This window comes from Nannobrachium achirus, assembly GCF_963921795.1.
Source record: "Nannobrachium achirus genome assembly, chromosome: 5".
Classification (NCBI taxonomy): Eukaryota; Metazoa; Chordata; class Actinopteri; order Myctophiformes; family Myctophidae; genus Nannobrachium; species Nannobrachium achirus.
Window position 1 is genome coordinate 22,821,197 of NC_137814.1, and position 17,104 is coordinate 22,838,300.

General features: G+C 42.6%; 1 protein-coding gene across 1 annotated transcript in view; it reads left to right on the forward strand.

Moving 5' to 3' along the window:
- Positions 1-17,104, forward strand: part of atp6v1h (ATPase H+ transporting V1 subunit H) — a 48,396-nt gene that overhangs the window by 13,714 nt on the left and 17,578 nt on the right. The window contains exons 8-10 of the mRNA XM_080726689.1: positions 1,722-1,819; positions 8,017-8,209; positions 14,835-15,013. Coding sequence (XP_080582815.1) covers positions 1,722-1,819; positions 8,017-8,209; positions 14,835-15,013 — 470 coding nt within the window. The remainder of the gene's footprint in view (positions 1-1,721; positions 1,820-8,016; positions 8,210-14,834; positions 15,014-17,104) is intronic.

Below are 17,104 nucleotides of genomic sequence, written 5' to 3' on the forward strand. Positions count from 1 at the left end.
CTTAACCCATTCAGAATGGGTACACATATTGTGTAATATTATTTTATGCTTTAACTATTGAAAAATAGCAGATATACAAGCTCACAGCGAGGCACCGAGTGCCGCGCTGCAAGCTTGTAGATCTGCTATTTTTTTTTTAAATCGTGAAAATTTCAATATTGACCCGATTCTATAAGTGTCTTTTGAATCCTTCTAAGGTTTTTTTTTTAAAATCTATGTTTCTATGTCAGCAATCTGGCTAGCCATCGTCAAAGAAAAGGTCCTTTTCACTTAACTGGAGCTCAGTTAGTCTGTTCTTGAGAGACTACTATGTCAGTGGTTCTCACACTTTTTCATGTGAAGGACCCCCAAAATGACATGTATTTGTCTACGGACACCCATCACAAAATATTACAAATGTTCGCTTGCAGCTCGGTGCCGCGCTGTGAGCTTGTATATCTGCTATTTTTCTATAGTTAAAGCATTCAATAATCTCAGGCCTAAATGAAGGTAATATGGGGGAGGCTCTGTGCATAACCGCAGTCCCGGGTTCCTGGAAGGTGGCATAACTGTTTCCTGTAACGGTTCATTTTCCCATAGCTTTAATTTGATTGGCTCTGCAGCAGATTTGAACTGGAAACACATGCGAAGGTGTCATATCGTCACTGTCCGGCAGAAACCTTGTATCTCCAAGTTTTACATTTTTTACGTTGTTTTTCGTAAAGTAAAGCCCTGCTTCGTCATACCAGACTGACGCACAAAACTAGTGAAAATAGCAGATCTACAGGTGTTGTGTGCTTGTAGATCGGCTATTTTCTCTAGTTTAAATCTATTTAAAAATCGATTCTATTTAAAAACTTTTTTTTTAAGGAAGGTTTTTGGACATACAAGGTTTCCACCTGACAACGACGATATGTGTTTCCAGTTCAGACCTGACGCTGAGGCAATCAAACGAAGCTGTAGGAAAATTAACTGTGTCAGGAAATGAAGTGGATGTGCCACCTTCTGGAAACCTGGGACTACATTTATGCACAGTAATAAGTCTTATTGGAATAACATTCACAGCCCAGCGGCAGCATCCCGCCATGTTATAGGACATTATTATGAACATGTGTTATTCCTGGGATACACGCTTAGAAACCTGCTGACGCCAGCTGCTGGCTGATAACCCGCTACCTCTCTTCTGTCCTCCCTGTTTACACTGCTGGGTCTTTCTGCTTTTTCTTTAATGCAACAGCCGCTAGTTCTTTGACAGATTAATGTCATCTCTTCTTCCTCCTCCTCTTCCTCCTCCTCCTCTTAAGATGCCTCCACTCTAATCTCAAAAACCTTAATTCTCATCGTTCTGCTTAGGTGTGATGGAGCACTCTTCACCCGCTCACCGCTCGCCCCTCCCACCTCCTTCCTGTTTCTTTTTTTTTGTACTGTCAAAGTGAGTGTGTGATCTGGCATGGGGTTGCCCTGTAAGGCTGTTATTAGGTCTGCATGTGCAGTTTGCCTGTTAGGTCTGGTTTGTGATGGTCTGGGTATCTTTTCTCTCACCTGTGTGTGGTCTATGCCTGTCAACTACTTCCTCATCCCTCTGCGACTGAGCTGCTCTGTTGACACCTAACCTTTCTAATCTAGTCTCTCTCTCGCTTGAATCCCTGATTACACACTGATATCCACGCTTCTCCTGTTTGATTTTGGATTGTTTTTAACGTGCCGAGAACAAATGTTGTGCCCTGTTGTCCCTTTTCCAGAGCTCTCAGTATGTCCAGTGTGTGGCCGGCTGCCTCCAGCTGATGCTGAGGGTTAACGAGTATCGCTTTGCCTGGGTGGAGGCGGATGGCGTCAACTGGTGAGTACAGTAAGGGTTGCTCCTGTACATTGCTGGGGAAAGGGTGAGAAATGCATATGGTGTGAATTTGATCAGTTCTAGTTTGTCAGGTTTTGCAATTGGACAAAGATATCATGGGTAAGGGTGTCGCTCTCCATTCCGACATGTCGCCACTCGCCACTCCGAAATTGACTTCTTATTGTCGGAGTGGCGACACTTCCATAGGTGTTAAGTTTAGGGTAAGGGTTGGAGATGGGGTTAGTGTCGGAATGGAGACATGTCGGAAAGGAGACATGTCGGAGTGGCCGGGTGTAACCCATGGGTAATAGGTAATTTTTTTGTTTGTTCTTTTTGGTTGCTGGTTGCGGAAGGGGGTGTCATTTTGGTATGTAATTTCGCAATTTTATGTCCACCAAGGAGATAATGAGTATGACCCCCCTATCTGTCTGTTAGCAAGATTGTTTGAGCTGTTACGAATAGATACATACAAAACGTGGTGGAAAGGTTGGTCTTGACTCAAGGAAGAAGTTATTCCATTTTCAGGCTGATTGGCCAAAAGGAGGCGTGACGACCTGTCCCAAAAGTGCACATGTATAACAATACTTTGAAACAAGGTTAATCACAGTGGGCCCACAACAAACTGATTAACTGATATTTAAGTGGTCGGCGATTATTGGATGATTTGGATCGTTAGAGTATTTCACACTAGTACACAACTGTCTTTCTTGAAATCGGCTGTCATAATATCGTTGTGGTTTCCACACTATGAGATCAATCACCGACAAGGGATCACACACTGCAAGATATATCTCCAGGATGCGATCTAGACCCGAGCCATGTTTGTTTTTATTCCAATGTCCAACGAAAACGTGAAAGGCTCCCGTGGCAGTGATATGTGCATGCAGCGAGGCGCAGGACGCAAATTATTTTCATTCTCTCACACACAGACACACACACACACACACACACACACACACACTAGTCCGGGCATTTCGGGCAGTATTTTGATGGAATCGTGCACTTGAAAACCATGAAACTCACATGAAATTTGGCACACAGTTAGAACATGCCATATGGAACATGTTTGGCTATAGGGCCATCGCAGATTTGTCTTGGGAAACTTGTGGGAGCCAATCAAAGTTGGGCTCTCATAGACTTAACTATATACAGTAGAATAATACATGCTTTAAGGTCAAACTAGGTATTTTTCGGGATTCTGAATCCAATGCAAGCATTTGTTTTGCATGAACAACATTCCTTGGGCTAAAAACGGCCCCCATAAAACTATGGTTTCGTGAAGAGTCATCACTTTTCACAGTTTTGTGGGGGCCGTTTCTCGGAAAGGAATGATTTGCTTGATCGGTGGTTTTGTCGGCGAGTGCCAAAAATGGTCGGCGACAGCATAATCGGCGCAGAAACCTGTAGGTAGCTAGTTGGTACCTTGATGTGCAGGATGGATATGCATCATGCAATTATATTGGCCAAGATAAACACCACAGCCTTTATAGACAATCATTTCTACTGAATACATGTTCTAGCATTCTACATGAATGCCAGAATGAAATCCTCGTTCAATGTCCCTGAGACAGAATTGAATTATAGGCCATCAGGGCCATGGCCCTGTTCTTCTCTTGCTGCCAAGCTGTTATCCAACAGCCTCTCCTCTGCTTTGAAAATGTGGATATCACATATTGTGATATTTTCTTGCCCTGCTTCATACCTGCTATTATGCTAAGATGTTTTGCTGCTATGAATGTATTGTAAATGGGTGAATGTAAATATGCAAAAAGCGCCTTGGATAAAGGCGCTATATAAATGCACCATTTACCATTTATTACGAACAGAGAGACGTCATTGCATTCAAACAGATGATTGAAAAACACAGTATTAATCTAAAACCAATTGTATTTCAATCAAATTGGCAAGCTAGTGTCAGCGTACAGTACATCGTCAACATCAAACACATCGTAAAAAAAGAATGATACTTAAAGGGGAAGACCACCCATTTTCAATATTTAACTGTGTCATTAATATACCTTAGAGGAGTTGTGTGGAAATAGAAAAAAAGTTCCCCCCCTTCTGTGTTGCCTAGAACTGGAGGATTGATTTTGGGGTTTGTATTGTAAATTACAACTTATTTCAATATTGAAAATGGGTGGTCTTCCCCTTTAAGCTTGTAACGACAAATGATGGAGAATAAGGCAAAATGGGACATATTACTTGACAATTAATTGTTATATACAAATAATTAACGATTTAATTGTGTTTTTGGTATATTGGAACATATCCCATATTGAAATTCTATATGACAACAGCCATACTGTATAAGGAGTTCCAAATGCAACTACGCCCAAATATGGGGTGTTGTTGTCTAACCTCAATGTGTCTTCATGGCATCAGGCGCAAAACAAATCGCTTGGCTCCATATATGGGCACAAAAGGGGGCATGCCCATGCCCATACAGTTATATGGCTATAGAGATTTGGTTGTCCAGAGCCACAGAGCCGTCCGCTATGTCCATATATGGTACCGACCAACTTCAAACTCGGCACACGCAGTGGCAAGGACTCGAGGGAGTGCGTGTCGGCCAGGGCAGGAATTTCAGGGAGGCCATGAAGGCCATGGCCATCGTTGCCCCTCAGTTTGGCCTTCAAAAAAATTGCATGACCTGAGGCCACAGTGGCTTTAATGCCCCAGCTGACTGTAGGCCTATCACTTTCTCCTCTGTCTCTTTCTTGTCAATATGTAGACACCAGTGTCTCTTTTCTTGTCATGTAGACAACAATGTCTTTTGTTGAAATTCTCAGCTATATCTTCATCCATGCCTTACCCCTTATTGCTATAAACTTTTTTTTTATGACGTCAATAATGACAATTCTTCTCTAATTGTCTTTAGTGCTTTGAAAAGTTTAAAGCCATCACTTAGGAAAAAATAGAAAGTGAAAAAGGTAAGAAAGTAGACACACATTCAGAGATGGCCATGGAAATTATACACTTGATAATTTTTGAAAATGGGTTATAAATTGCTCCATTTACGTCTTCCCGTTCAGCTTTCCTACTAACTGGGATGAGGACTAACCACTCTCCCTCTTTAAATGTGTTCTCCATTATGTCTACTTGACTAGTATACATTTAGTATTCTATTCATGGTAATATTATTGACCACTCCTTTTGTATGTCCGTGGCAAAAAATATATTTTGAAGAAAATGTCCATCACAAGCCCAGGGGTTGATGACCCCTGACCAATGCAGTAGTTTGATTTGTGCAGGGCTGAGGCTTCTTTCACTGCATCCTTAACCCCTAAATTCAATGAATTCTTTCAATGGTCTAAACCTTTGTATTTATTTTATTTGATGGCCTTCCTGCCCTAGCATTTGTCCTTTGTGCCCTCAAAAAACTGACAACACCAAAGGCCAATTGGCCTTGCCCCTAAAACGACAAAATTCTAGGCCTGGTGTCCGCCGTCAAGTAGTTAGGATATATCCCACTTTTCAAATCTTTTTATTGAAAATGTCAATGTCGCATTTCAGGGCAGGTATATGTACTGACAACTCAAATCGTATTATTATTATCAGAGTAAAATTACAACCACAAAATGCAGCGCGACCGGCAGTTCGACCGGCTGTTCCGGCAGTAGGACGGGGGCCGCCGCACGGACCGGCAGGAAGAACCGGCAGCCACCACCGCACGGACCGGCAGTTTACCGCGACGGGTTAAGGTTAGGTTTAGATATAGTTTTACTGAGGTTAGGTTAGGGTTAGGGTTAGGGTTAGGGTTAAGGTTAGGTTAGGTTTAGGTATAGTTTCACAGAGGTTAGGGTTAAGGTTAGGTTTAGGTACCGTTCCGGCACCTGACGGGAAGTGTATTCGCTGTCCCTCTCAACTCCAGCCCTGGGTTCTTGGGGCTTGGTTTCCTCCGGTACCCGAGCCGTCAAGCCACCATCTTTAGGGAGGCGTAACACATGTTAGGCCAGGGGACAATTCTGATATCTTCACAAATTGGTACCACCCAATTAAGGTGACCGTACGTTTTTTACATTTTTGACTTTGTACATGTCTCTAGTTTACATTTTGGTATGATAACCCTTTCTGAGACCCAGCTTAATTGATGTTATCAGCCGCTAGAGTCGGTGTCCCATTAACTTTACATTACAGGGAAAAAAAGCAAAAATGAATCTGCTTTAAGTAGCATATGAGGGGTCAAACTCAACAAGCGCCCTTTCAACGTGGAAACTACTATGGCATCATCTCAAATTATGTAATAATTGTCAGGCCTACAATGGAGAAAATATGGGACTTTTCAAATGTGATCTTGTGTGTGACAATCCTGAATAAAACCATCTCTGCAAATGTACCCCTCGACCCTTTGTCTGTGGTCAGCATTCTAATGGCATCATTATTATCCCTCACCCCTACACAACCTTTTATATTTTTAGGGATCATTTGTGCTCTCAAGCCATTCAGATAATGTACCCATTATCAGACGATGTGATAGAGAGAATGCTTGTGTAAGTGTCGTCACTGTCGGGCAGAAACCTTGTATCTCCAAGTTTCAAATTTGTACGTTCTTTCGCAAAGTAAAGCCCTGCGTCATCATACAAGGCCGTCACATAAAAGATGAACGGTTTTGGACATACAAGGTTTTCACCCCACAACGACGATATATATATATATATATATATACACACACACACACACACACACACACACACACACACACACACACACACACACACACACAGTCTTACATACGCACATACTATATAGACATTGTTTATCTTGTGAAGCACTTTGTTTTCGAAAAGTTATATACAAATAAAGTGTATTATTATTACATTTATTTTTGTGTGTAACTGTGGACCGCTATGGAAACTAAAGTAAATGCTGTCCTCTGGATTTCTTTATTGCCTCGTGTTGTCATGGGATCTTATCTGAATCCTAATACTAATCAATCCATCAGTCAGACCATACATACAGTAGCAGGAGTCAAAAGTTACCTGGTAGCACTGGTGCTCCCTGTGCACGAGCAACAATGTAGGAGCACCCATCCAAATGTAGGAGCACTGATATGTAGTCAATGCCGCATAACATGGTGAAAGTAGCCTTAAAAACGCGTGGTATTTATTTATTTTTCAATCCAATATCCTGCCATTTAGGAGCACAGAGCAGAACCGCTTCGCCCACGCCTCTCGTTTACAATGACAGAGACACGATTTTCGTCTCATTTCTCAAATTTAAAACACTTGAGTAAATGTGCTTTCTGACATGGTGAGATCGTAAAGTGCTGGAATGTAGCAGCACAGCTCAGCAAAATCCACCACTCTGTTGTGTCAATGAGTAAACAATCTACTCGTCGTTGTCGGGTAGAAACCTTGTATCTCCAAGTTTCAAATTTGTTTGTTCTTTCGCAAAGTGAAGCCCTGCTTCATCGTACAAGGCCGTCGCATAAAAGTAGTGAAAACAGCAGATCTACAAGCACACAACGCCTCGCACCACCCCTAACCCTTAATAATTAACACCTTTTAGCTTTTCCGTAGATCGGCTGTTTTCACAAGTTTAAATCATTTTTAAAATGATAAATACAAAATAAACGCTTTTGGACATACAAGGTTTTCACCCGACAACGACGATATGCTATTAGCACCAAGAGCTACAGTAGGATGGAGAAGGGATGAGCATTGCTCATTTTGGTCACACACACACACACACACACACACACACACACACACACACACACACACACACACACACAGGGCCTTCCAAGTTCCAACAACGCTGTTGTTAAATTCATTGCGCCCGTATTATTCAGGGCACCCACATATCGCGCCCTGTAGATCATAAAATTGGCATGGGCACACCCCAAAAGCGCAAATTGACACATAGACTGCCATTATTTTCTTTTGACTCTGGTAGTTTTTCTTGCCTTTTCTTAAAGTAGTCGTGGTGTGTCCATCGTGCACGATGGTGCACGGATGGTGCACTATGCGCGTGCACGCCGTGGTACAGGGCCGATCACAAAAGACTGCACGTTGATTTGACGCAGCGTTCCAAAACTACAAGCTAACTAACTAGCATGGAAGTGCTGCAGGACACTGTGCAGGATCAGGAAACGGAGAAATTGGCATTTTCCTGCAAAACATGGGAGCCAATAGAGACTCTGCTTAAACTGGGGCCTGTGGTGCTGTATATAATGGTCTGATTATATTCATGTCTTTCAGCATCACGGCTGTCCTGAGCAACAAGTGCGGCTTCCAGCTTCAGTACCAGATGATCTTCTGCATTTGGCTCCTGGCTTTCAGCCCCCAGCTCTGTGAACAGCTGCGCCGCTACAACGTTGTGCCAGCCCTGTCTGACATCCTCCAGGAGTCTGTCAAGGAGAAGGTCACTCGTATCATCCTGGCCGCCTTCCGGGTACGTAGTGACCAGGGAGTGTGGCGAAATACTGTGTGTGTGTGTGTGTGTGTGTGTGGGTGTGCGCGTGTGTGTGCGTGCGTGTGTGTGTGTGCGCTAGGGCTGACCCAAAAAATTCGAATATTCGAAGCTTCGTTCGAAGGCACGGTATTCGAATTTGAAAAATAAATTCGAATAATCGGCCGCGGCCGTTTGTCCTTTGGGGGGGCCGCGTGCCTTAGCTTGCATGCGCCTCGCTCCACTCTAGCATGATAGCGTCACCCCCTTCTCACACACGTGTTAACAATAACAAGCCAACAACAACAACAGCATGCATGAAGCCATCCGAATGGTCGACGCTGAAGAAAAAAAAAGAAAAGACAGCGCGCTGTCACATACACACCGACATCCGTTTAGCACCGAAATGTGTAACACCAACGTCTGAGTAACATCATCAACCAATGCAACTATGCGATGCAGTCACACATTTCGTTTGCCACCCATTGTCGGTGTAACATCCATGCACACTTCCACACGCTGACAGACACACAACTCAACGCAAGGAAACAAACAGCGACAATTGGATTTTACAAATCGGACCCCGTCAGCGTCGATCCCGTTTTAAAGAGGACAAAAGAGCTTAAAAACAACTTGCTAGGGTTACATTGTCGTGGTGTTGATGATTACAAGTTTATATCGGATCTGCAAGCTCACTAGTCGCGCCCGCATAGACAACTACGTTGTCTGAGTGAGCCTGACCGTCAGCTTTCGGCTGATGAGTGGAACGTTACATCAGACACACTGCAGTGCAATTATTTACTATAAAATATACTATTACATTTGCGTGTACAGTACACCTTGGGACTTGGGAGTTAATCTGTTTGTTATATAGGGCTCTTGAGTCGCGCTGCTGCTGTTTGCTGTTGCAGCCACGGTGTGTTACATTACAGACGTGATGTGATTATGTCAATCCTACTGTACTGCAAAAACACTTTTCTTTAATATAGAAAACATTCGTATCTTCTTCTTCCTCGTTGTATTGTCGTACTATTTAATGAAAATAAGGAGCTTTATTACGAGGAAAAAACTGGTGTGTTTTCCCTTTTAAAATTGTGTAAATCGCGCATTTTTAGACACATTTCCTTAACGGTTATCACTTATGTAACCGATAAACTTTTGCTTCCCCCCCCCCCCCCCCCCCGTCGCCGTCATCGAAGCTTCGAAGTTCGAAAGAAAGCTTCGAAGGAGCTTCGATTATGAAAAAAGTATTCGAAGGTCAGCCCTAGTGTGCGCGCGTGTGCACGCGTGTGCGTGCACATGTGTACGCTTTTTCACCCATTAAGACCAGAGGCCAATTCTGCAAATGCCTTCTAGATCAATAGTTCTCTAACGTTTTCATGTACCCCAAAATTGTTATATTTTTGGCTGCGGACCCAAACTGGAAATATTTTGTGCCAGGGACCCCCAGAAGAGAAGATTTGTGTAAAAAAAATATTGATTTTAGAGCAAGGTCATGGGTTTGATTCCGGGCACCGCCAACTCAGCGTATGAGTAGCACGGCTTGGCAAGTCGTGCGGCAAGTACTGGGAGCTGATGGTAGGTGTGGCGCTCCACCTCAGCAGTCCATCTCCCAGGGGTCTAGCGCATTGTAACGGGGACAGACTCACGCGTGTTACCGGCTGATACCGACAATAAGCCACTCCTGACCTACTTGTTTTTGCAGTGCAGTACCATAGTGCTATTTTTGAGAACCACTAAATCCTTGAGTTGAGTTTTCTGAAACTTATGTTGCTAAAATCTAAAATTACACAGATCTCCCGGTTTTTAGGTTAACGTGCCATGACATTTACAAAAAGTATTCTAATAGTAAACAGTTTTTTCCCCCTTTGGGCTTTGCAAATCTGGCCATAGTGTTGTTGTCCATTTCAATATTTAATACAAAAAAGAAAAGAAAGGAAAACATTGTATCATAGTAAAACATAGTAACAGCATACATACGTACGAGATCCAACCAGGTCCAATGTGTGTTACTGCCATCGAGTGCAGAGAAATCAGACATATCTCCAAAATGATTTCATCATATTCATTCTTCGTTTTTCATTCATAGCAACCCAGTCCTCTTAAGTGGGACAGATTGCCGATAATGAGGGGGTACAGATGTTCCTTGCTTCCAGAAACATAATTGGAAATCACAGTGGACTCACTGGACTTGTTTGTTTTCTCGTGGGCTTAACACACTCTTCTACACATTTGCATTCAGTTGGACTCTTGTCATTTCCCACAACAAGAGAAAACTGCAACAACTAAACAACAGATAAAATGAGCCATAAAATAGCCAGGCCACATGAGACCCATAATGCAATTTATGGTTCTGCCACACTTTCAGGTCTCTACCGCCACTTCTCAGGGCGTCTATTGAATATTTAATTAAGCCCTAAAAGCCGTAGTCTGGTCCTCCTCTGTAGTCTACATTAATGCCAGGTAATGAAATCCTTGTTCCATATCTCGGGGACATAATCGAATTATGGGCCATGGCCCCATACTTCTCTCGCTGCCAAAGTGTTATCTAATTGGAGGAACTCTTGACAGCCAGGGTTCGCATGGATGCTTTTAAAGTCTGGATGAATGTGGAAAATGAATTGGATGATTTACAGCTCACTTTGTTGTTGTAGAGCCACTGTTGTTACACATAATTGTGATATTTGTTGCTCAGTTGACATCTAGAGACACTTCATGATGTGATGTGTGCTGTCAACAGACATCATTGCCTTCAAACAAGACTTGAAACCCGGCCAAGAAGAGACTTATGCCTATAAACAGTGTTCTCTGGGGGCACGGTTGCGCAGTGGTTAGCGTTTCACCTCACAGCTAGAAGGTCCTGGGTTCGATTCCCGCCGGGGGACGCTGTGGGTGCTGGGGGCGTGTTTCTCCCTCCGCGTCATCAGCGCCCGCACCCTAGGTGGGGTCGGCGATAGGGCCTTTCTGTGTGGAGTTTGCATGTTCTCCCCGTGTCTCCTAGGGTTGATACCCTCACAAAAACATGCAGTAATCCTGGTCTCAATCAGCCGGGGCGCCTGATGGAGGGGAAAGGAACTGGTTGGAATAACGTGTTCCTTCCACGCGCTACGTCCATCCCGAGGAAATCCCCCCTGTCAGGTGAAAAGAAACAACTTGGACTACTCATGCATTGAAGGAAGCATGAGGTCAGTCCGTTGTCTCCCCAGGCAGAGCCCAGGATTACATAGGCAATTGGCACTGGGTGAAAAAATGGGTTACAAAATTGTGGGATAAAAATTATAGGGTAAAAAAAAAAAGAAGAGTTATATAAGCAGTGTTCTACCGCGTTACGCTACTACAGTATATACTGTACGTAGTATGACGTGCAGAATGTTTTTGAAAAAAATAGCCATTTCCATAACCATTTTATCCATTCAAAACCCACTAGCATATCTCCACAACCACGCACATTTCGTGCAGGGAATAGTAAATAGTGCATTTATGTAGCGCCTTTATCCAAGGTGCTTTACAGAGATTGTGCATTACATTCACCCATTCGCACGCACATTCATACACCGATGGCAGAGGAAACCATGCAAGGGTTCAGAGTCTTGCTCAAGGACTCTTCGACACTAACACTGGGGGAGCCCGGGATCGAATTGGGAACCCTCCGTGTTCTAATGACGGTTACTCTACCCCTGAGCCACTGCCGCAGTTGATTATCGTATCCCTCCGAAAATACCTAAAACACCCGACTGCCTGGAAGAAACGGTGTCATTGTGAGATGAAACAAATCGTTTGGGCCTGAAGCCCCCCTTTGGCTTCAGGCCAAAAAGATTTGTTAATCTGATAAGGGAAAGTGTACATGCAAGACAAGACTGGCAGTCAGATTCTAACTCGGAAGTCCTCATGGTTCACCAGCATACATAGCAAAGCTGTCAATTTAACTTCAATGCAGGCTGGAGTGGGTATCTCGCTCTAATGATATCTCTGACAGCTGCTGTTTGATTGATTGATTGAAGACTTTATTAGAAGTTTGCATAGGAAAAGGTACAGTTTCATGACGGTACAGTTCACTGGTACAAGGTCTACTAAAAGGAGATCCATGAAAAGACTAAGCTTATTTCCACTGGAAACCATTGAAGTATCTCATATAACATTGAATGACAGACAAATAGAACACAGTACTATGCAGTAGATATGTAAAGAAAAACAAAAAAGAAAACAGTAAGTCTAAACAAACAGTATATACAAAGAAGGGGCAAGGGAGGGTAGGGTTGGGCTAAGTTAGTAACACCTTCATTTCCACTCTGGGATGAATAAAGTTAGATTGGGGTCAGATTTATGGTGGACACTGGGAACATAAACTTAAATGTGCTCCCGTAGGTGCACATCCTGACTGTTCTACATTTCCAGCGACTTGTGTTGACGGACAGCAATTAATTAGGGACATCATTTGATGGATACGGTTGGCCTCAGTGCCCGGCTGAGGGATGAGTTCTTGCTTTGAACCTGCTCCAAAGCCAATTCATTATAGCCTTCTTCACGCTAGGACGGCTGGCTCACCCAAACCCATAAAATGAATAGATTCCCATTTAAATTGGTTAGTTTAGGGTGAAGTCTTCTGCTGCAATTTGGATACACTGCTATGAAAACTGCAGACGGATAGGTGACTCTGTGCTCAGGAAACATAATTATATACTGTATTTTGTTCTTCCAATGTTGCAGTGTTTTGAGGCTGTACCCTGACGAATGATGCCTATCTGCAAATTCAGGACCGGCCTAGTGTGCACTTTTCCAATGTGATGATACAATTTGGATTGCCAATTATACTTTGGATAGCCAATTAAACTGTATGTATATGTCACAGTTAGTATGAGATTCAGTTAGATTGAGAACAGGAGCGTTCGTTGTGCGGCACGGGGCACAGCAAGCGGTCGCTTTGATCCACAACAACGACAATGTAGCGTCGGCAGGAATGATAGCGCCTCACCCCACGGGGGTTAGGGTTAGGCATAGTTTTACTGAGGTTAGGGTTAGGCATAGTTTTACTGAGGTTAGGGTTAGGCATAGTAAGCTAATGGCTAAACACAGCTGAGCTAGGCTAGTAGATAAACAAAGAGGGGACGCAGAGGAGTGACATCACCGACTACACAAGTGAATGGCTGTGTTGTCGCCATCTTGTGGTGATTACGCAAAATTACACAGGTGTGTTGATAAGTGACTATCAAAGTGAATTGATCCAGGTGGTGGTAGGGGTGTGTGGTGAACTACAAAACGAGCGCTCTTACCCCAATCTAACTGAGTTACCCAAACTAATTGTAACATAATATATACTCTCTCTGTGTGTGTGTGTGTGTGTGTGTGTGTGTGTGTGTGTGTGTGTGTGTGTGTGTGTGTGTGTGTGTGTGTGTGTGTGTGTGTGTGTGTGTGTGTGTGTAGCATGCACTGATAGTAATGTTCTCTAGAACTTGCTTATATCCAAGGGTCCCGGACCCCCTGTTGAAGACCCATGGTTTAAGTGAATCATCCCATGTGAATTCCATGCCGTGGGCTTTTATCTACTATAATTGCTTCCATAGCTCTGCTGATACACTGTACACCAACCCATACTAGGTCTCTGTCCTCCTCCACCACTAGGGCTGTCACGATTAGGACGTTTTACCCGACGATTAATTGTCACTCAAATAATTGCGATTAACGATTTAACCCTGCAAGGCCCAGCGTTGCTTTTTGGCAACATTTTTTAAATCATTTAAAAAAAAATGTTATAATTAGTATTCCTGTTCTTTTTTCACATTAACATCACCATTAAATCCTATTGTTTAGTATTACAATGCTATTGGCCACGATATTTGCATATAAATACCTACCACAGAGGCTGACATTCACACCTCCCAGAGAAGTTGAAATTCCAGCGTCTGGACGAACAACATCTCACTTTTTAACTGAAGCTATTCCTCACAAAAACAGAAGTAAAATGCCTGTAATATTTTTTTTCATGATCATTAGAATGTCTAGAACATGTACATGTGTTATTGTGAAAAATATCCCCAAAATGCTAATTAGAGCATGATTTTTGATTTATGGCTATAAAACCTTACAAAAACATTATTATTTTTTTAACATTACATTTTCCTGTGATTAGGACTCCTACAACACCATCTGATTTTTTTTAATTTTTTTTGGCCAGTAGAAATTAATTCGGGTCTTGCAGGGTTAATTGTGTTTTTGTCGTTGACAATTACATTTCTGTTTGGCTTTTAGGCTTTGAAGTTGCACATGGCAGATATGACACATAACCCAAATATATAAAGAAATTACTGACATATTTGACAACTTTGTACTTAAAAAAGAACTCTGATAGTGGAAATAGACGATCTACAAGCTCACAACGCCTCGCGATGCGACGCGTTGTGAGCTTGTAGATCTGCTATTTCCACTATTTTTTACTTAAAAAAATATGTATATGAACATTTTTCAACATGGAAACGATTATGACTATTATGAAAAATAATCGCAATGATGTCAAATAATCGGGATTAGACGATTATGTCAAATAATCGCGATTAGACGATTATGTAATAATTGTGACAGCCCTATCCACCACTCAAATCAATAGTTGTCTCGTTTCCATGCACTTCCCCAGAACGTCCTGGAGAAGTCTGCGGAGAGGGAGACTTGCCAGGAGTACGCCCTGGCTATGATCCAGTGCAAGGTGCTGAAGCAGCTGGAGAACCTGAGCCAGCAGAAGTACGATGACGAGGACATCACCGAGGACATCAAGTTCCTGCTGGAGCGTCTGGGGGAGAGTGTTGCGGACCTCAGGTACTCACTGTGTGTGTGTGGAGAGTCTGGGAGAGAGTGTGCAGGACCTCAGGTAACTGTAGCGTCTGGGAGAGAGTGTGTGTGTGTGTGTGTGTGTGTGTGTGTGTGTGTGTGTGTGTGTGTGTGTGTGTGTGTGTGTGTGTGTGTGTGTGTGTGTGTGTGTGTGTGTGTGTGTGTGTGTGTGTGTGTGTGTGTGTGTGTGTGTGTGGAGCGTCTGGGAGAGAGTGTGCAGGACCTCAGGTACTCAACACGCCACTGTGTGTGTGAGGAGTAGGGATGGGACGATATGACAATTTCAAATCACGATTATTGTGACCAAAGAAATCACGGTTTATGATATTATCGCGATAATCAAATTCCATTATCCTGGGTAGGGTCGGGTATCGTCAGCGATACTTTTAATGGTATCGATCGCATGACGTCGATACTATCGAGTATCGAAGTAAAAACTAACAATACCTCGTTTCGATATTCTTGAACACACACTGTCCGGTCGCATCTGTAACAGTGGGGCTACTGAAGGATTAATGACTGCTTTAGTAGACTACACTCGTTACTGTGAAAATAGCCGACAATAGCCTATAATGTTTATTATTATGATGATTATCCAACGCCTATACTCTCCGCTCCGCCACACTGTGTGATCATCACCTCTGTCTCTCCCGCAGCAGCGAGAGTGAAGTCCCCACTCTTTCCATGTTGAAGTTAAACACCTAAAGCCTTTCTGTATCGTCATAAACATGATTGGCAATCGCGGGATGCGTAGATTCATGTGTCTGTACTTCCGACCGTCTGGAAAAAGTAATTGATCGGTTGAAACGAACTTTTTAAGCATTCGTTTCGCCAGCCACTGCCAGCACAGCGAGACAGCCTGCCTCTGTGACTGTGAGTCCATGCTGCGCGTTCATGTGCGCTGTGCGGTGTATATTCTATTGTTGACAAACACTATAATTATACATAGCCAACCACTCTACTACTAGGCCTACTTAACATGAAAATGGCTGAATAACTGGCTTAATAACCTATTGTGGTTTGTAAAATAACCCATAGAAAAGGGCAAATAATAATTCTAATAATAATAATAAATAAAAAGTATCGAAAATGGTATCGGAAAAGGTATCGTATCGATTCAAAGGTGAACGATACCCATCCCTAATCCTGGGGTGGAACATTTGCCAAAAAATAGCCGATCTACAAGCTCACAGCGTTGTGAGGAAATTGAATTTATCACGATAAATTCAATTTCCACGATAAGATTATTGTGAGTGGTTTTTTTTATCACGATAAACGATAATATCGCTTATCGTCCCGGGGGCAGACCTCCATTCAGAAACACCCCCACTTAGAAACATCCCCATTCAGAAATACCCCCACGGAGGTTATGGTTTAGGTGACACCTCCATTTAGAATAATGGAAGTCAATTTTCTGAATGGCAATCAGTGTTAATTTTGTCGACTAAGACTAAGACTAAAAGACTACAAGACTACAAGATTTTTATATTTTGTCGATAAGACTAGACTAGACTAAAACAGTCCCAAAAGACTAAGACTAAGACTGTTATTTGTGTTATTCAAAAGACTAAGACTAAGACTAAATCTAAGTCTAAGACTAATGGCTGCAAAAAATTACACTGGCATGTAACTGCAATGAAATTGAAGGCAAATACATATTTTATGTATGGTTTATTTTGACCAAGTAACAGGCAGTAGAAGACAATGACTTGTTCATAATTATGTGGTTATATTAGGCTAAAAAACCTATCCTAAAAGACGAAGACTAAAAGTCTAAGACTAATCCCAAAAGACTAAGACTAAGACTAAAATGTTTTGATATTTAGTCGACTAAGACTAGACTAGACAAAAACAATTTCAGAAGACTAAGACAGGACTAAGACTAAACGGTGTGTTATTCAAAAGACTAAGACTAATGCCTCATTCACACTACAGATATATAGTTGAACGTTTAGCTTGGTAATTCAATGTAATCTCAATGGAAACCAGCTTTAAAGCTTTCAAAGCTTCGTTCTTTGTGTGTCCTGCATCTTTAAAGCTGGTTTCCATTGAGATAACATTGAATTACCAAGCAAAACG